This window comes from Lampetra planeri, chromosome 50 (assembly GCF_965212315.1).
Source record: "Lampetra planeri chromosome 50, kcLamPlan1.2.h2, whole genome shotgun sequence".
Lineage (NCBI taxonomy): Eukaryota > Metazoa > Chordata > Hyperoartia > Petromyzontiformes > Petromyzontidae > Lampetra > Lampetra planeri.
The window spans coordinates 555,561-576,132 of record NC_136156.1 but is presented as its reverse complement, the minus strand read 5'-3'; the positions used below and the strand labels follow the sequence as shown (position 1 = coordinate 576,132).

Here is a 20,572-nt window from a genome sequence, read left to right as displayed (position 1 = left end):
TGAATAGCCCTTGGATGTGTTATCACCGAGCACAAACAAGTTGTCATTTAGATTTCAGGCCTATGTGTTGGGCAGCAGAGGGCAGTGCAGCGCCTACGATGCCTGCATTCACTAAGCCGTACTGAGCAGTGTGGTGATGTTTCGTCAAATAATCCTCGCAAACTACATTGAGTGCAGAGGCCCTCATCTAGCAGTATATTGACGACAGGGTGATACATTTTTATTTTTCCATCTGTTTTTATTACAAACAAAATGTCAACTGGTGCGCAACACAAGCTGTTGTGCTGAATGTACTCCTTACCACAATGTAGGAGGCATCATCATCATTTACTATTTATACCGCAGTATATCTTGAAGTGCCAGAACACATTGGTGTTTGAGCTAATTACTCAGTAAGGAAACGATTAGAGACCAAATACAGCGTGCAACAGCACTACAGTGTTGGCAATATGCAATACACACGAGGATATACTACATTTGAACGCTGAAACATCCAACTATGTCCGTGCTCGCCGAGCTGCATTGGCTATCGGTCGCTGAACTAATAAGTTATAAAGTCGTACTAATTACACACAAAGTGCTTGGCACAAATGGACCACAATACGTTGCCGATCTCTTCAAGGAGCATAAACCATCATGTGAACTCTGGTCATCCCAGCAGCGGCTTTTGGCTGGGCATCGAACAAAGACGGTCACTGCATCGCACGCTTTCAGATGCGCTTCTTGCGACTGTTTGGAATGTTCTTCCTTCCGATATTAGGAAGCCACTGGTGCACTTTTAAATCACCCAGATTGAAATCTAATTTCTTGAGAGCTGCTTTTTGTGTTTAGTTTGTTGTCCTTCCCCCACACCTCCAATTAGCACGGTTGGCTACGTACGGTGAAAAATAAGTTCAACCTACATACAGAAACTGCATTTTAAATGCTAAACTATACGTGATGTTTTTCATCTTCGTGCTTGTGCATTTCCTTGAGGACAGTGCCAGCAGCTGCCGAGCGTCACCCGCGCGACGCCACGCGTCACCACGCCAAGAGCCTCACGCTGGACGTGACAGGCTCCGTGCGCAGGGAGCGTGTGCGGCTCCCTGCCGCTGTCCTCGCCTCGCGCCCACGCTCGGTGCCCAACGAGAAGGTCGCTCGCGTGTTCCAGTCTCATGCCAAAGATCATTATCGTCAGTGTCATCGTCACCACCACCACCAACTTCATCGTCATCGTTATCGTCGTGGTCGACATCATCGTCGTCGTCAGCTGGATGTGGTGGGAGTCTGTAAGACACAGCCCACGCACATTGTGGAAGCTGATTCACTCCTCAAGATGTACCTTGTTGAGATCCTAAAATTGATTTGCTACTAACAGCCAAATGAGCTAGGTAGACCGAATGGTCCACTCTCGTTTGTAATCTTCTGTACGAAACAGAATGTAAAATTGTCACTTATTTCAGAATTGTTTACTTGGCGGTTTTAAAGTATTTGAAAGTAATACTGTGCGTTGTTCAGCATGATGTCCTACATTTCGCTGCACGTGCTGGGAGCTTCAGTGCCTGAAAACACATGGAGCGAAACGTCAGACATCACGCCCAACAACATGCGGAACAACATGAAAACACATCAGAGATATTCTCTAATTACTCTTCCATGACAGGTGGGAGCATTGGCAAGATCAGAACTTTTGCAGGGCTTCACTTTGCTTCCAACGCGCGTCAACTTTGGGTCCCTGCGACGAGGGAGCTCGAACGTGCGTCGCATCCGCCTCCAGAACGTCGGCACGGAGCAGCGCAGGTCAGCGAGTCATCATCTCTTATCCACCACGCATGTACGTCCATTATCATGTAATATGTCACCATTGACCCGATGCCAGCTGTTACGTCAACACATTGGCGTCTCGGCTCGGACGGGCTTTTATAAAGGGGCAATCCTGCGATTAAGTTATTATGGATGATTCATCAGTTTTGGGCATGACACCAGCGCACAGAGCCCTGCATTCATCTGACAGTGTCCCTACAGTGCATTATTGGAGAACTGAGGATTGTAACCTTGAACCCAGAGTGCATTTAAACAAGTTTGGCAAGAAGGTTGATTGAGTGATCCTCCTTTTTGATTGACTACAATTGCATGCTGTGACTTATTTTTAAAAAAACATGATCATTAACACTTTTTTCTTTTGTATAAAAACTGTACAAAGAGGAATGGAGAGGTATGCTTGGAATTACATTGAGAGATAGAAGCAAGAAGCATGGATTACAGAACATACACGAGTCAAAGACATCATTCAAACTGTTGTGGGCTTGGGCAGCATGCATCACGAGAAGGGATGATGGCTGATGGTGGATAATAGAGATGGAGTGGCATCAAAGGATCGGAACTTGTCGAGGAGGACCTCCATTGAGAAGACGGAGCGATGAAATCAACTCGTGTGCAGGGGCCAGGTGGAGTGTGACAATGCAGCACGTGGGAGATGACAAGCGATTGGGGAGGCCTTCATCCAGCTGTGCATTGTTCTTGGCTGATGACGGTGATGCCAAATATAAAATCAGAGTGTGATTTATAGACTGTGGCGAGTTCATTGAAATTATTACATAATCGATGGCATCGTGCCTATAATGACCCTTTTGATACACTCCCGAGAACTAAGGTGATGACTTTGAAGTTTTCTTGCGCAAACCCAGAAATGAAAAAGTAACATTTCTATCTTCACAGATTCAAAGTGCAAGCTCCTCCATCCAGCACAGGCATTCGGGTTATCTACACGCCTGGGCCAGTATGTTTTTCGTGCAACTAAAGCAATTATCCTTCACGTTAAGCTATGTCAATGTTTTGTCGAGAAAGAACTTGTGAAAACGTACAATTTGTGATTTTCTTTACAAAATATAGATGATGAATGAAAATTAAAATGGTTAATCTGTAACCAATGTACTTAAACATGAAATGTATACTGATGCAATGTGTTTAACTCGGTGAGTGCTACCAATGTAAAAGTTGCAACTTGAAGCCACTTGGAAGGATTCACCTACCTTGAACAAAATGTTATCAAGCTTGCGATTTGTTTATTGATTGTATTCTTAATACAACACTGTCATTAATTCGCATTTATTTAATGTAGAGTTATATATATGTAAATGCATTCTCATATATGTTTCAAGCAAACTGCATGTTATATTTGTTCCGCTTTTTTTGTGATGTCCCATTTTCCAAAAAGGGCCACTGAATGTCCTTACAGTCTTGCTCTGTATCCACTGGTTAATTTGTTATATTGCTGCTATGTTTGTTTTCCCTGTGCCCATACCTGTGGTAGGTGGCAGCTGGAATTCACATCGAGCTGATCTTAGAGCTGAGAGCAGAAAACTTGGGTCCCGTTTCCTATGAAGTGCAGATCCAAACCGAGGCAGAAACGCTGCTCGTACCTGTCACAGCAAATATCCTTTCTCAGACTGTCTGCACGTGTGCCACACCAGCTATTGAATTTCTCGAAGTAATACAATTATGTAGTCAGCTCCGAAGGAACAGACAATAAATACTGATTCCTTATCCTTTAAATAACAATCCATAATGTAGAGCTCTTTGCCTATCCACTGCTGAATGAATGACTCTCCACCCTGTATCAGTCAAGGGAGTCGATTGACTGTACTCAGCTAGTCAGTGCAGGTTGGTGAAGGGGGGTCAGGACCAGTTAAGATGTCACTACTGCTAATTGTTTTTTTATCCTTTTATCTGGCGCCTTTTGGCGTCATCTGGTCCAACACCATGTGAGACTAGGCTCTAAGAAACGCTGTCTCGGGTGTGGACCAATCAATTTCAAGGACAGCGCATACATGATCAGAGTTGTGTTTTTTTGTTTGCATTCCGACCACTGGTATTGTGGTCAATGCAAACATGACTCCTTGTAAAAAGGTGTCAGTTTTGTTGCCAGATAAAGGGTAAAAAAACAATGATCATATTTTGCTACTGACAAAGGAGGTTCCAATGGTGTCACTACTGATGTTGGCTGTGACTTTTAATTGGTTAGTTTCTCATACGTTTTGTTTTATTGTCAATGATTCCAATCCTGTCTCCTTTACTCTCTGCCTGCACCAGTGCTCTCTGATGTTGAGTTTGAAGAGGCATGCAACAGCAAGATCAGGGCGGCTGCAAACACGAAGAGTGCTCCAACTTTGAATAAAGATAATGCTGTGCTTACTCCCGCCACACAAAGCATTCAGATGCCCTCGGTGTAAATATGAATGCATTTCAAAGAATTCCATTAAGAAGAGATGGCGTGATGAGCTCCGATCTTTTGGAGGAGCATAAAGAATCATACTTTTAAGGAGCAGACTCTGGTGCCAATTTGAATCCAGTGATGAACAGATAATAACCAATACATTGAGATGTGGCTGATATTTGAATGCATATGGTCTGGACTAGTTCACGACATATTCTCTAAATCTCCACCACCACCAGCTCTGGAAACATGTTGCCATGAGCTGGAGAGTTGGCAATCGTTATCACACTCGAACTCGCATGTGTCACTTATCACTCTCTGGACACTTAGCTCATGTCTTATAGCAGTTTGACACCAGTGTGCCCTTGCTACATTAGTGGATATAACAGAAACACAGCATGAAATGCACAGACAATATCCATTATAGTTTATTAATGTAATTATTACTACTGAGCTGCTTCTACTCACGTGTGTTTAAAATACCCTTGAATGTTTGCACATTCTGATCACTAGGTGTCAGGCATTGCTTATGTTTGGAAATCATCTCAAAGTTAGCATGATTGCTGTGACGATCTATTCTGGTTGAATATTGAGTTACGTAACAACGAAATTAAATGAATCTATACTATTCGATTCAGAACCACAGTATTTGTTTTATCTAGAGTGGGTAGGTAGCCTGGTGGGTTACCCATGAGCCTTAATTTCACCCCAAGATTGTGAGTTGTGGAAGTATGAGGCCTAAACAATTCATGTGTGAAGCGATAATGCTGAAACCAGCTCCAAATCATTTCAGACATAATCAATTTCATATCGGTGGCTTTTGCGCACCCAACCTAGTTGAAACTTTGGTTGTGAAGTAAACTTTCCATGTTTGTGTGCACTTCTGTGGATTGTATTCTTGCTGCAAAACCAAATAAAAACCGATGCTGATTTCAATAATATATTTGAATCTCAGATTTTACATGTTGATGTTTATACAATTGAATGTGGTTTAAGCCGCAGAAATCTAAGTTGACTCCATCGACAATCTAATAGTGGAATTGTGGCGACATGTTAATTACCTCGCCTGGTATACAGGAGGTCGTGGGTTCGATCCTGACGCCTGTATATATTTGGGGATTGCATGTTCTCCCTGTGGTCGCGTGGATTTTTATCCGCGTCCTCTGGTTTTCCCCTCCACATTTAGAATTAACATCACGCGTTGACAGTAATTGGCTGCTGTAGATTTCCACGTGTTAAGCCACTTTGTTTAGCTTTCATTTGTGGCCTGGTCACTTTCTGAAAAAGAGCTACATAGCTCAGTGGACCTTATCAGGTATAAAACAAAAATAGCGAAGAGTTTAACATCCAGAAAGGGGTGTGGAATGATCCAACAGGGGTTTTCCATATTGCCCGAACCAAGTGGTCACTTTGTACCCAGTAATTGCAGAACAAATCCCACCCAATGTGGGGTAATGTGGAAACCCCATAATGGATTGTTGTGCAACCTCAGTGTGGGAACTTAGGACCAGCTGCAGAGTGTGCGTTCGTACGCATCATGAAGTATCTTGTGCGGAATGTTTACATGCTGTGACCTCACAAAACATTGGGACAGGAGAGAGGTAATTTGTGACAACTGAAAGACCACGTGCTGCCAAATGTGATGTGTGTTGGGAAATGGGCCATCTCTACACCGGACACGTGTTGCATTCGCACGGATCTACACAAATTATACTCGACAGCTCGGCACGCTATGGCCTAACTTCATCGTGCATCAGGCAATTAAAACAAGTACCCATTCTGTGTATGCATAACACCCATGACAGTTAAGTGTGGACACACCCATGTTTTCTTTCAGTTCACCGGCACAAACACCGACACTATAAATGTTTTAACAAATACGCCGAGAGGTTCAACATCCAGTCGCCGTGTCAAGGCTTCGCTCCCTCAAGGTGGGTAAATTAATACATTTCATAGCTGATGTAATCGATTATATATCAATTTGTGAGCTGCTGTGACTTTTTAAAAATAATACATGTAGAGACAAATGATTCATACTGTAACTGGATGCCATATAGATCGACCTGTACATCACACGCATCATGGCTTGTTTGGTCCACAGTGAAAGGTCGTGACATACGGAGAGCGGAGCTCTGGTTGACTCCTGGCATACATTAATTCGTCGGATTGTGATCGTCTTCATAGTTTGTATCATTGTTTTTGTTATAATAAAAAAAATCATTTAATGATTTGTAGCTTTCATCTCAAAAGGCAAGGGTTAAAATTGCCTCTGCTCAAACAATGAGATTGGTGGTGTGAAACAACATTTGATCATCTTCTTGGTTCTTTCGGTAAAGTCACGTAGAAGGGAAGTAATAAAATAATAAAAATAAAACATAATAAAATAATTCTCACGACGTTTCGACCACAACGCAATCAGCCGTCCTCAGGTGAAACCAGGTCTGTCGAGGCGACAGCGTCTGAATGAAACAGCTGTGTTGTGGCCGAAACGTCGTAAGAATTATTTTATTATTTTTATTATTGTATTACTTCCCTTCTACGTGACTTTATCGAAAGAACCAAGAAGATGAATCCCTGCAGTCACGAAAGCTTTAAATCGAAATTTAACATTTGATCACATGATAGGTGCTGCTCCATTAAATCGCCACTGTTCACTTTTCGTAAAAGTGGAACTCAATTGATCGATATTTCCGGATGATGGTTTAAGTCATCCCCTTATCAGAATTAGAATGTGTTACCTTTGAACTCCAAGGTTAGAGGAGGAGGTCATTGACCACACACCACGGCATCAGAATAGCGCAGCCCTGCAATTGTTTTATCATGCCACTGCTGGATGTTCAACTTCTTTTACACTGTACGTAGCCAACCGTGATAGTCGTTTGCGCAGGGGAAGGACAACACATATGCTGGTGGAAGGGCCTCCGTTACAGGGACCTTGAAAGAGCCCTTCTCGAGGATGTTTGGCCTATTCTTCCACACTGTCTAGACATCTTGGATGAGGTGGCAGTCACCACAATTTACCCCACCAGATGCGACCTGCCGATCGACGATCTGTGGTGGTACCCATTCATCCTGTTGGGTGGACAGAAGGTGGGTTGGGGTGCATTTAACAAACCGAATCATTGCCCCAACTGCCCCGCAGGAAGAGATCGAATCGAACCATCAAACTTTGTATTCTTGTGCGGGTGTGCTCACCATTACACCATTCCCACATCGCACTAACTAATTGTCATGTGTTGATCTGGAACAGGCTTGCGGGGGAGACCATGAACTGGGATGGCCTCTACGAGGTGCTGAGCGGCGCCAACCGCTACTCCACGTCCATCGGCCGCGTGTGGCTCTCCGTGCTCTTCATCTTCCGCATCATGGTGCTGGTGGTGGCGGCCGAGAGCGTGTGGGGCGACGAGCAGTCCGACTTTGTGTGCAACACGCTGCAGCCGGGCTGCCAGAACGTGTGCTACGACCACTACTTCCCCATCTCGCACGTGCGCCTCTGGGCCCTGCAGCTCATCTTCGTGTCGACGCCGACCCTCCTGGTGGGCATGCACGTCGCTCACCGCCACCGCCGGGCCAAGCGGCGGCGGGGAAACATCTACAACCTGCCGGGCCAGACCGGGGGGCTTCCCCCGGGAGACAGCGTCGAGCACGAGGAAGAGCAGCAGGACGTGGAGCTGCACCGCTCAGAGCTGCCGCCTCCGTCGGGAAGTGCCCCTAGCACCATCCGCATGGACGGTGCGCTCCTGTTCACATACGTGTTCAGCGTGATCTCGAGGATTTTCATCGAGTGCACGTTCCTGTACATCTTCTACACGCTGCACAGCGGGGTCACCATGCCACGTCTGCTGAAGTGCGACGCGTCGCCGTGCCCCAACCTGGTGGACTGCTTCGTGTCGCGCCCCACCGAGAAGACCGTCTTCACCATCTTCATGCTGGCCGTGTCGGCCGTCTGCCTGCTGCTCAACGTGGCCGAGGTGGCCTACCTGCTGAGCCGCGAGTGTTTGTGTCGCTGGCGGCGGCGGCGGCGGGGCCGAGGGGCCACGAGCAGGAACATTCGGACATCGCGGCCCTGCTGAGATCAGCGGTGGGCTGACCACTCACGGCCAGTCGTGGTGCTAGGCATGAGCAGACCAAGCAGGATCTGAGGGCCCCAACAGGACTCGACGGGCCACAAGAGTCCCAAAAAATATGGGCGCATCAAAAATATATCAGATGAAGTTCAAATCTATATCAACATTACAAGCTAATCAGTGTAAAAGCCAAGTAATCACTCATCTCTATCTTTCCTGCATCTCTAATCGCTATGTTCGTCTACTTTTCTCTTAAATCACTACTAACTCTGAATCTCTTGTATACACCTCCTATTGTCGGGTCAACAACATGAAGGAATGCTTCAGGGCCCCCAAGTTGCCCAGTGGCACCACTGACGACTGCCTGGAGGCTCGTGACCCTCGTCAGCGCCAGACATCGACAGCACATGCTGCGGTTGACGTGATGTTTGTGGACCATCCGAAACAAAAATATTGTTCTTTCATTAATCATTACAAGTATATATTTCAGTGTGTAGATGTAGATGTAGCTTTATTTAATATGTATGTGGATTATTGCTTCAGTGGAGAGTCGTATTCTTTAATTTCACTTAAAATGTTTGCATGTAATATTCCATCAGTGACAAGTGGTATCTGAACCAGACATTGACCTTGCACGAGGATGACTTGGCCTTAAATGAGCAAAACCAGGAATTTTGGCATAAACTTACCCGGTGGCCTAACCAGAAATGGACCGCACGGATCAATAAAAACGTTCGCGCTGACCTAAAGCAGCAAAGTCTGTAGGCCGCAATGCGACAGTGGAGCTTGGATAGAGGCTCTGCTGAATCAGAATATTTATTGATACTGGAGGAATCCGATGAGCTATAAAGCTATTTTCATAGATGTCCAGTAGGGGCGAGTAAGAACGCAGGCAACGTTTTGATCAATTGGTTCAGTTTTACGTGGGGTAAGTCCACAATAGTAACACATCTTTATACCCAAGTTTAGTTTGTCATCGATGATCTTTATGAAGGTTAACGTGCTCCCACATTACACGGAGATATCCATTAGCACTTCCATTTGAGTTGAAAAGCATTAAATAAAAAACACATTTTCATATCCTGTCCAATGGCGTATAATAAGATTTTATACGAAGTACAGTATTGTGTAAATATATAGTGTTTCTTGGAACAAAATGTTTGAAAATGGGTTTGTGTATATATATTGTAGTGTACAGACCTCATAACACACGTTTATGATATTTTTTTTCCAACAAATTCCCAGATAACCTTGTTTATTTCTGCAGAGATTGCAGAAAGTGAAACTTTAAACACTGACGTGTGATAAAACCTGCCAAGAGAATGTTTGCAACAAGTAAAAATACAAAACTCGGTTAATTCCTACGTTCATTATCATCGGCCTTGCTCAATCCACTGCTGGATGAACACCTCCCTGCTCCTTCACCTTCCCAACTGATACCCTGTCTGCTCGATGCAGAGCTGCTGGTGATTTGGCGGGCTGTGGTTTAGGTGCATGGGGGTGGGGGGGGCTTTACCATACTCCATCACGCTGGATCACGTGGGTTGGTCAGGAGGCGCACATTTCGCCTGGCCTCTTGCTGAATACTTGACTCCAGTGCTCAGGTCTACCAGGGACTCCGCCACATCAAAGGAGGGCTCCAAAACTGCTGGGTTAAGAACCACATAAATGATGTTTACAATGGGATGTCAAATAGAGGATTAATATTATTTTAAATGTATTATTTAAGTATACGGGTTAACACATGGTTTTCTTGCACAGAGACCTATTGGCCAATCTGTTTTGTTTTGCATGATGCAATACTGAGCACATGTTCCGTTCAAGTTTACGTTCGCCTACCCCCCCCCCACTCCTGACACTCACAAAACCAAGATTTGTATTTTTGTCTGCCGGCAATGGGCTCACACAAATCAGTTGAGCTTGCAACAACACTGGGTTGCTGTTTTTATTGGTAATGTTTTCAACAGTGTGGCAGTGTTAACATTCTTACTCGCTGGTCGCACATCACCACCCCTGACTGCTAATGTTCCACTAGGACACCTTTGTCGCAGACGCAGGAGGCGAGGCAGTGTGTACACGGTCTCTCGCTGCATAGCTGCCCATGCAGCGTCTGGTTAACGATTAGCGTTGATAGACAACACTACCGCGTGCCACGCTCGTGTAGACGGCATTTGTCAGTGAGATGTCGTCGCGGTAGTATTAGCACATTACAGGAGAACCTCTCTTATCCGCGGCGTTATTACCCACGACTCATTATCAGCGGCAGCTGTAGGGTCCGTGAAAATCCCTATAATTATCCGGGAGCCATATGTAATCCTATTATCTGCAGGGTTATCTACAAATGTGTACTCTGCGGATGGGAGTAAAACCGCAGATGACCCCGCTGATAATATGATCCATAGAATCACGTTCTAAATTCTGGACTCTACCGAATATGCACTTGTACTGGATATGTATTCATCATCATCACGATCAGCCGTAGCGCCCACTCAACGTTCCTGAGCGAGAGTATATCTCCTTCCCTAAGCTCTACTCAGGTTGGTGCTTAGTTACTTCACGCCGTCTCGGCTCAAATTCCCCGTGACATGTGTGGTTGCTTGAAATAAAAGTGAAATCTGTTTGTGGTCAGCTTCAAGTTGATGACGGTTCACCAGTTCCACGACATCTGGCATGGGAATGACCACCAGCTGATTTCTGTTTCAGGTGCAACCATTTGCGAGCTGATTTTATTGTATTGCATCATCATACAGCCTTCATACAGAGTACTTGTATTTAGAAATACCATGTTATTCTAAGCTATTTAAACTAAAGTATTGTATGTTGTTTTACTAGGTAAAGCCCATTGAGCTATATAGCTCTTTTTCAGAAGCGACCTGGCCACAAATGATGGCCCAATAAAGTGGCTTATCACGTAAAAATTTCTATCAGCCAAATGCTCTAAAACGCATGTTTCTAAATGTGGAGGGGAAAACCGGAGGACCCAGAGAAAAATCCGTGTGACCAATGGGAGAGAGACACGCAAACTCAAAATATTCAGGCATCAGGGTCGCGATCGAACCCACGACATCCTGTATACCAGGCGAGGTAGTTAACATCTCCTAGCCACCGTAGCGCTCTGATAGTCATGGTGAGTGTTTATTTGTTGTCGAGGGCTGAATATGTTGGAGGGGATAAAAGCATGCGTAACACATTAAGGTGTTTGTAACTCGGGATAGTGTAATATTTACTCCAGTCCTTTTAAACATTTACACATTCAATGTACCACGTTATTAAATGCCATGCAGCGTATTCTCCACGACGTGTTTTCTCTGGACACGTGACACACAAGCCAGGCATTGACAACAGCACTCAAGGTGCCCCACTATTCACCTGCAGGTAAGGCCAAACAGTTACTGATTTAGGTGCGATGGATGTAATAATTGTATTGGTATGCATGTGCATTATACATCATGTGTAAGATCCCAGTGGAATCGCAACTGTGAGAAACATACGCACATTGTGTTGTTGCATTTCTACCCGCTTATAAGCTGTTAGGTATATGTTGTGTGTAATGATGTAAAGTATGTTGAGTACAAGATTATGAACAATATACAGACTTGTTCTAAATTTTCACGCCACCATCATTTTTACTTTTTGGTTAAAGCAATTCAAATGTAAAGTGTTTTTAATTGTACGGTACAATACGGTATACCTTATTCTTAACTTGTGGCTATGTCCAGTTAATGTAGCCTCTATAGTACTCGTTTATTGATTCCTGATAATTGTACAAAAATAATGCAGATTAATGTATATATGTTGCATGTTTTGAAGAAGAGTTAGCTGTATGAGTTCATTTCTTGTATGACTGCGTGTTTCCATCACTTGATCTGCATCCACTAATTTACTTCCACCACATGTCACGTGCATTAAAAAAACACAAGCAATGCGCATCAACATATCAGTCCTAACAAGAATGATCGGCGAAGCCAGAAGTCCCATTATTGTGTGCTGTCAGCAGTTCGGATTGTGTCCTGCACCTCACATCTTCTAACAAGCGCTGTGTCCTGTCATGTAATGGAAAACATGTTTACGTGAGGCAATACCATTAAAAAGTAATTACGTTAAATGAATCCATTCATGTAAACTCGATGTTAAACTGTTAGTTTGGAAAATGTTTTGACCGTATATTTTTAACTTACATTTTTTAATTGTATATAAGTGTAACACATTTTTTTGTTCCTGGGTAGTAAGTGTTATTTCCTAATTGCTTATGCCTCAAAAGTACAGACAATGGATATTATTCCCCACAAACTTTGCTTTTGTGACCAGGACAGTGATATTTAGAAATTTACCTATTTTCCAGAACATTCCAGATATATTCAGTGTTGAGTAAACTTGGAGTAACTTCTAGAACATTCTAGAACTTTCCAGTAATTTAGATAGTAGTAGCCTTAAGCCCGACAGTTCAGTTTAGTTCCAGCTGCCTAAGTGGATACATATCTGCATTTATCCGAGATGGCATCAAGAGGCTGCAAGCATCCGGCAGACGCATTTTGCGATGTCTGCGGCCAATTTATCAAGACAAGAGCGAAAAAGTACTCTGTGGAAGCGTCTGCTAAGATGTGTGAGGCCGACAAGGCATATTTTGGCATGCCTGTCGGGGATCAAGACAAACCCTGGGCACCTCATTTCACCTGCGAGCAATGCAAAAAAAACTTTGGAAGGTAAGATGGACAATTATTTCTCGGAATTTTATGTTATAAAATTTGTTCAAATTTTTACAATTGTAAAAGTTTTTAATTTTAAAATGTTTTACAATTTTCAATGTTATTGAAAAAATATATCACGTGAAAAATGTTGCGAGAATCTCTTACACATTAGTCATGGGTGAAATAAATATATTTGTGTAGGATGGTACAGAGGGGAAAAGAGAGCCATGAAGTTCGCTATCCCAAGAATTTGGCGGGAACTCACTGACCAATCAAGCAACTACTTCTGCATGGTGGACCCTTCCAAACGTCGGACTGGCAAGAATGCACCTGCTATCATGTATCCGGACCTTCCTTCATCCATCGACCCGGTGCCACACTGCCATGAGCTCCCGTACCCACTCCTCCGGAGAGAGAGAAGCCGTCTTTAGAAGAGAGCAGCAAGTCAGAGAGCGAGGAAGACGTTGTAGGTCCAGATGAAATTTTAGAGGTGGAGCTGAGGAGAGAAACCCATACTAACCCAACCAAAAAGACCTCAACGACTTGATCAGAGATCTTGGTCTCACCAAGTCCAATGCCGAGCTTTTGATGTCTAGGTTTAAGCAGTGGAACGTGTTGGAAGAAAGTGTGCAAGTCACAGATCAGAGGAAGCGTCACCAACCTTTTTGCAGCTTCTTCACCCGTCAAGATGGGCTCTGCTTCTCCCACAATGTGACCAGTCTGTTCGAGGCAATTTGAATCGCCTGTAACCAGAATGAGTGGCGCCTCTTCATTGACAGCTCATGCAGGAGCCTCAAAGCCGTGCTGCTCCATAATGGTAACAAATACCCGTCTCTTACCCTGGCTCACTCGGTGCACCTCAAAGAGGATTACAACAGCATCAATATCTTGCTGGACACTTTGAAGTATGATGAGTACAGCTGGGAGGTCATCGGAGACTTCAAAATGGTGGCATTCCTGATGGGTCTCCAAGGCGGTTTTACCAAGTTTCCCTGCTATCTTTGCCTTTGGGACAGCAGGGACACCAATGCGCACTACCACAGGTGGGAATGGCCACAGCGGACCGAGTTCTCTGTGGGGAGGAACAACGTCAAGTGGGAGCCACTGGTGGACCCCCGGAAGGTGCTGATGCCACCACTGCACATTAAATTGGGCCTTACGAAACAATTGATCAGAGAAGCTCACTAGTAAGGAGAAAGCGGCTTGGAACAGCTTTGTCGCAGTGGTTCGTGGCTTCCTGGGCAATCACAAGGTCGAAAAACTACGGCACAATGGACTGTAGGATGTCCCTCAAAGTCCATATCCTTGATGCTCATCTTGAATAATTCAAGGAGAACATGGGAGCGTACTCGGAGGAGCAAGGCGAGCGCTTCCAACAGGATATACTGGACTTTGAACGCAGCTACCAAGGACAGTATAACGAGAACAAGATGAGAGACTACATTTGGGGGATGATTCGTGAAAGTGATTTACAGCATAATTGTAAATCTCGAAAAACTACTCACTTCTAAATCTTTTGTAGTAATGTTTGTATTACTTTAGTATAAATACATGTTAATTTTGATGCATATGTTTTTTTTCGGACTTTATGTGAACGAAAAGACACAGATTCGCCCGTTTTCTCATTGAAAATAGATAAATTTCAAAACATCACTGTCCTGGTCACAAAAGCAAAGTTTGTGGGGAATAATAGCCATTTTCTGTACTTTTTAGGCATTAGCAATTACGAAATAACACTTACTACCCAGGAACAAACAATGTGTTACATAGTGTAATCCCTTGAGATGGAACATCTTGTTTGCAAGGATCTCAAGGGTGTCAATTGACACATATACACACATACGGTAATGACGTGTAAATTTTTTTTAAATCTTTACCTTAAACTGCTGGTGGAAAATACTTCACCACCATCTTTTGAAATACCTTCAACATTTGCAGACAGAAACGTATATGTATGTGGAATAGGATGCTAAAGGTACAGATACATGCCTTTATTCAAAGTGAGAAAAATACAGATTATGATTATAGTGAAAACAATAAAATGTAGAGATTTGCCTCAAACAAGTGTCCCTCAAATTTAATTAAAAATCAATATTACTGCACAGTGAAACTTAATTGTCTTATCCGTAACCATATTATCCGATCTTCCTATTATACAGAGCCCCACATTGTTGCACAAAACACTCCTATGGTTCGTATTTATTCGCCAAACAAATCAGAAATGGATCATGGGATGGCAAACCCATCCCATGATCCGTGTTTCTGATTAATATCGCGTATGAGCCCACGCCAGGTTTCCCCTGTCCATGGGAGTCACAGGCGGATAGCTGTTCGTTTTAGTGACCGTCTCTGGGCAACGCACCAAAATCCCAAAACGCCAAGCGACCAGCAACACACAGCACCAGTGAAGATGCCAGAGTACCGCACTGGAATAAACGAGAGCAACAACAGGGCTCTAATATGTTCTGTAATGGGTTTCGTGAATTCGTCAAGGTCGACGTTAGCACTCGACACTGCTGAAGCAGTACGTGGGTGAAGTTCATGGTGTTAGCAATGGAAGGTTGATCAGGTGGCCCTTGGGTGAACGAGGAGCTGGGGTGAGTCGTGAGTGCTGAATCATCAATCAACCTCGCCGCTTGACTGCAGATTTGCTGATTTGATGACGAATCTGTGCATTGTTTGACGCCAAGAAAACGATGGCACGGCATTGCCGTGCCTCTTGCTTCACATCCGGACATTGTGCCAACAACGACAACTCACACATCTCGTGATTTAGCTGCAGGAAACAGAAAAATAAGCGGGTTAACTAAAAGCATAGCCACCAAATAAAATAATAAAATAACATCATCATCATCATACCGACCCAACCTCAGTAATTCAAGCAGTGCCCCCTCCCTGCATTGCTGCTGGGGAAGTTGACCGGGGTAGGTGCCAGGGGGTCTGGTACGTGGCGGTGTGGGGGGCCAGCCCGCGTGCCAGTACATCTCGGGGGCTTTCCGCACTAAACAACATTCATCCTCCTCCTCCTGCTGTCAACGTGAGAACACCACGAGTTTACAGTAATGATCATGATGTCACGCACAGACTGACACATGCGGTGAGATGGGCTAAACGTCTAACAACGATGGAGCGAGACGCGATGTGACTCATTGGCTCGTTGCGTTCTCTGCATCGTCCCCCCGGCTCGAGTTGGGGGGGGGGGCCTTGCGCTGCTTGGGGCCCCTTAAGTCTCCCCCCCCACCACCCCCCCACCACCCCCCACGACCCCCACCACCACCCCCCACCACCCCCCACGACCCCCACCTCCACCACCACCCCCCCCCCCCACGATCCCCACCCCCCGACGCCTCAGCCCGCGGCGACCCTGACACCCTGCGCTGTCTGCAGCCGCTCCGCGTACGAGGAAGAGCTATGGCGGAGCAGGGGGGAGAAGACGCCACGACTACAGTCGCCATCATCGGGAGGTAAGACGACGTGTGTCGATTCCTACTCCACAAGTAACACAACTCGCGTGCGCCCTGAGCGACAGAGAACAACTTCACAGCATGTGGACTGAGCCAGACCCGCCGTGTGTGTGTGTACATGTGTACACACACACACACAGGGCGTGCACGTGTGTGTGTACGCGCGTGTGTGTGTACACGTGTGTGTGTGTACGCGTGTGTGTGTACACGTGTGTGTGTGTACACGTGTGTGTGTGTACACGTGTGTGTGTGGTCCTCCCGCTGCTGCACACACCAACTAAACCACGCAGCCTGTAGACACCTGGCTCCTGCACGGTGGTGGCCCACCCACGAGCACTGTCCAGGCTCAACGCCTGCTTAGCTTGCGACTGAGTGCCGCACTGTACACGCACGCGCTGCCGCACTGTACACGCACGTGCCGATTTTCAACTTTGCCGAACTCACAACCCACCATCAGCTGAGAATGTTCACGCGATTACAACAATTAGTGGCGCAGTGTTGTGATCATCACCGGTAAACAATGCTACGCAGGCAATCGCCACGTTGAGTCAATAACCAGCTGTGTTGACTGCCCCGTTCGTGAACTCTATAAACAAAGTAATGTGCAAAGATTAAACAACATTAATGTGAGGGGGGAAAAACATCCCAAGTTCAATGTCGATGTTGGGTGCAATGCGGTTACTGGAGTACACGTTCTTATAAAGTGTTATACTTCACATTGTATCGCTCTGGACATAATGTAATGTAGGTAGTGCAGTAACAATGCAATGTACTTCACTGTATACAAGACCGAATATATTCCAGCAGTAACCAGACAGTGTTTTACGGTAAAACTAAACAATAAGACGAGATTACAGTAGAAATTACCACGGTAAAGTTACTCTGTCTGGCATTGCCTTTAGTAAGTGGGAGGCTTTGCCAATGGCATGCACAGGTCCGTTCGAGACTACAAACTGTTGTTAATCCAGCAGTGGAATAAGATACCGCTAGATCATGTACACACTGACAATTACTATCTCATGTACTACCTGCTAATGTGTGTGTAGCCAGATCAACGATTAGCCTCCCCAAGCCCTCGCGGGCCACGGGTAATATTTGACCATACTTCACCACTCTGGTGAGTGCAGGTCGGTGTGGGAGCGGGGTGCAGGCCACCGGTGGGCTGTGACCTGTTCGTGGTGCACAGTGGGCGCCCATCCGAGCGCGACCCAGGCTCGTGTCAGCTGAGCTTCATCCGAATTGTAACGGGACCTGGGTGACATTCAGGCCGACTCGGTCATTGGCGATGTACAAAGACAAAGATCCCAAAGTAGCCCAAACAGACTGTTGGGGCAAGTGCTGTTAGCGAGCACCTATTAAGGCCGGCACGGCACACGAGGGGGTGGGTGACCAGAACCACGCCCGGCCGCCTTTGTCTCCATAGTGGTAATGTTTACCGCACACCGCACCAGGTCCTCATTTGAAGCTGAGTAGACCTAGGGGAGGCCCAGGGCCGGTTCAGATAATCGCCAACGGTGTTGGTGGCCGTGAGTGGGACTCGAACTCGGGTCACCGGGTTCGCAGCTCAGCGCTAACCGCTGCGCCACCGCTCCCCACGTGCACCACGTAGACCACGAGTCCACAAATACAATAACAAGACCAGACATTGTTTACAAAATTGGCAAACAACTCAATACGACGAGACATTGCTCCTTAATACAGAACGTCACGAAGCAGCTCTCCTTAATGAGCCGTAGGTTGCCGGCCACTGCCAATAGTAAACTGGACTCCCATGGTGAACTGGACTCCCATGGTGAACTGGACTCCCATGGTGAACTGGACTCCCATGGTGAACTGGACTCCCATGGTGAACTAGACTCCCACGGTAAACTGGACTGCCATGGTAAACTGGACTCCCATGGTGAACTGGACTGCCATGGTAAACTGGACTCCCATGGTGAACTGGACTGCCATGGTAAACTGGACTCCCATGGTGAACTGGATTCCCATGGTAAACTGGACTCCCATGGTGAACTGGACTCCCATGGTAAACTGGACTCCCATGGTGAACTGGACTGCCATGGTAAACTGGACTCCCATGGTGAACTGGATTCCCATGGTAAACTGGACTCCCATGGTGAACTGGACTCCCATGGTGAACTAGACTCCCACGGTAAACTGGACTGCCATGGTAAACTGGACTCCCATGGTGAACTGGACTCCCATGGTAAACTGGACTCCCATGGTAAACTGGACTTCCATGGTGAACTGGATTCCCATGGTAAACTGGACTCCCATGGTGAACTGGACTCCCATGGAGAACTGGACTGCCATGGTAAACTGGACTCCCATGGTGAACTGGACTCCCACGGTCAGGGGTCGGCAACTAAAATAACAAGAACTTTTTTTTTCGAATTCGGTACAATACTCAGGATGTTAAGGGGCACAATGCAGCCTTTAAAACGCCACTGGATGCGGCTCCGGGTCCGCAGGTTGCCTGCCCCCGAGTCATAGACACACCGAGTTAATGCAGACAGCCCCTTGCTTAATACACTGCAGCAGTGTTGGACTAAGGAAATCTATAAACAGTTGATGTCACACAGCGTACACTCCTATTTTCTATTCTAAAATTAACTGCCACTGATGCCGCACTTGACATGAATCTGTCGGTGTTTGTGACTCGGCAGATGTCGGTGCATGGTCATTTAGCACGTAGGTCAGACATCAAAGACAAAGATCCCCCGTATAGCCTTAACAGACTGTTGGGGCAAGTGCTGCTAGCGGGCACCTATGAAGGCCGGCACAGCACACGAGGGGGTGGGTGGCCCACACCACGCCTGTTCGCCTTGGTATCCCTCGTGATGTTTACACACCTCACCAGGTATTCATTTGAGGCCGAGTCGCCCTAAGGGAGGCCCAGGACCAGTTTAGATAATCATCACCGCTGTTGGCCGTGAGCGGGAATCTTAACTCTGGTTTGCCGGGTTCGTAACGCAGCGTAGCGCTGTAGGTGAGACATCACCCCTTGCTACACGGCATTGTGGTCTTGTACTACCGTTTGTCTCGCACTAAATCACTCGGCATGGGCCTGGTTTTGTCAGATCTCACGAGCTGAGTAAGGTTGAGCCTGGATAGTTCTTGGACGGGTGATCTCCATCCACAGACAGCTTGTCAACGTGCTTCGCCGCTACGTGCTGGGCACCAGAAGGGAGCGGAGATAAATCCACTGCTCCATTGTACTTCTTTGCTATTTGACCTCACCGACCCACACTGTCCAGCGTGGTGAAGTATGGTCATGATTATCTACACGGCATGGGGGGAACCCTCATCCAGCAACTCATCTGTTTAAAACATGAAAGAACTTGCATGTTGACAGGTTGGATGTGTATGGAAATTTCAGTGCTTTTGGGTTAAACTCTTAACTGATTAAGACACTTGTGGTTGGTGAAATATTAACAGTAAACTATTATTAGTACTAAAGTTGCATTGCATTAGCGTTGCCAGTGCCTCATAAGTGCATTGAAGGAATAGTGAATTCACGCCTGTGCCTGTAGAGAAATGACGCTTGTTAAACATGTGCTTTAATTTTAACACGAGTGATTCCCTAATTGTGTTCTGTCATTTCACGAAGTGGTGGCACGCCCTCGTTCATGTTCGTCGGCAGAGTTTCACACTGCACCAGGGAGAGAGCCGAGAAGCGGACACCTTCAACAAGGCCTCGCGTGCCCTCGAGCACGATGCCCATACCCCTTCATGCTCAGTCAAGAATGCCACCCTCCGCAATGTATCACTCCCGAGTTAAACCATGTGTTGTTAAATGAAACTTCTAAATTTGAGATCATCAAATGCACAAGCTTTATATGTCCGGCATACCATATTGCATGAGAGACTCCTTAAGCTGCTGCCACTTCTCACGATTGTGAGACTACTCCACCTAGTACCTCCACACAAGCTGATTTCTTCATTCCGTCTCCTCGGTTGACGTTCTCGCGTCATGCACCGCGTGCCGTTTAAACAACTTTCTTTTTTCAAAAGTGGAATAAGCCAAATCAAGTGAAACCTTAATCTTAACTGTGATTGGTTTTGTTGTGCAGTTGTTGGTGGCTGTGCTGAGACTATGAACTCACAGCAATTGAAACTTCTGTTCAATGACAGGTTGTGTGGATATCATACCTGTCG

General features: G+C 45.9%; 3 protein-coding genes and 1 long non-coding RNA gene across 8 annotated transcripts in view; 3 read left to right on the top strand and 1 right to left on the bottom strand.

Moving 5' to 3' along the window:
* The window catches only part of SPAG17 (sperm associated antigen 17), a 44,255-nt gene extending 39,119 nt beyond the window's left edge, over positions 1-5,136 (top strand). Inside the window, exons 43-47 of the mRNA XM_078616365.1 lie at positions 981-1,132; positions 1,643-1,779; positions 2,698-2,758; positions 3,293-3,413; positions 4,069-5,136. Coding sequence (XP_078472491.1) covers positions 981-1,132; positions 1,643-1,779; positions 2,698-2,758; positions 3,293-3,413; positions 4,069-4,211 — 614 coding nt within the window. The 3' untranslated portion in view covers positions 4,212-5,136. The remainder of the gene's footprint in view (positions 1-980; positions 1,133-1,642; positions 1,780-2,697; positions 2,759-3,292; positions 3,414-4,068) is intronic.
* LOC144734245 (uncharacterized) lies at positions 214-16,789 on the bottom strand. Its single transcript, XR_013588495.1, has 3 exons — positions 16,689-16,789; positions 3,284-3,401; positions 214-1,541 (listed from the first exon to the last, which is right to left on the bottom strand). It is a non-coding gene; the product is annotated as an uncharacterized LOC144734245 (long non-coding RNA).
* LOC144734109 (gap junction beta-2 protein-like) lies at positions 7,462-8,268 on the top strand. The gene has a single exon (XM_078616170.1). The coding sequence runs from the start codon at positions 7,462-7,464 to the stop codon at positions 8,266-8,268; it is 807 nt and encodes a 268-aa protein (XP_078472296.1).
* The window catches only part of CRYL1 (crystallin lambda 1), a 29,806-nt gene continuing 20,737 nt past the window's right edge, over positions 11,504-20,572 (top strand). For 2 of the 5 annotated variants that reach the window (XR_013588494.1, XM_078616366.1), the window contains exons 1-2: positions 13,150-14,072; positions 16,338-16,414. Coding sequence is in view for 4 of the 5 variants with exons in the window: in XM_078616366.1 (XP_078472492.1) it covers positions 13,896-14,072; positions 16,338-16,414 (254 nt within the window). In the remaining variant the exon portion in view is untranslated. Of the gene's footprint in view, positions 11,638-13,149; positions 14,073-15,895; positions 15,988-16,337; positions 16,415-20,572 lie in introns of those variants that run through there. The other 3 variants (XM_078616367.1, XM_078616368.1, XM_078616369.1) reach the window with 3 other exon arrangements.

Bases quoted from the DNA above. Each gene is read 5' to 3' on its own strand.
- LOC144734109 (XM_078616170.1), top strand. From the start codon at position 7,462: ATGAACTGGGATGGCCTCTACGAGGTGCTGAGCGGCGCCAACCGCTAC.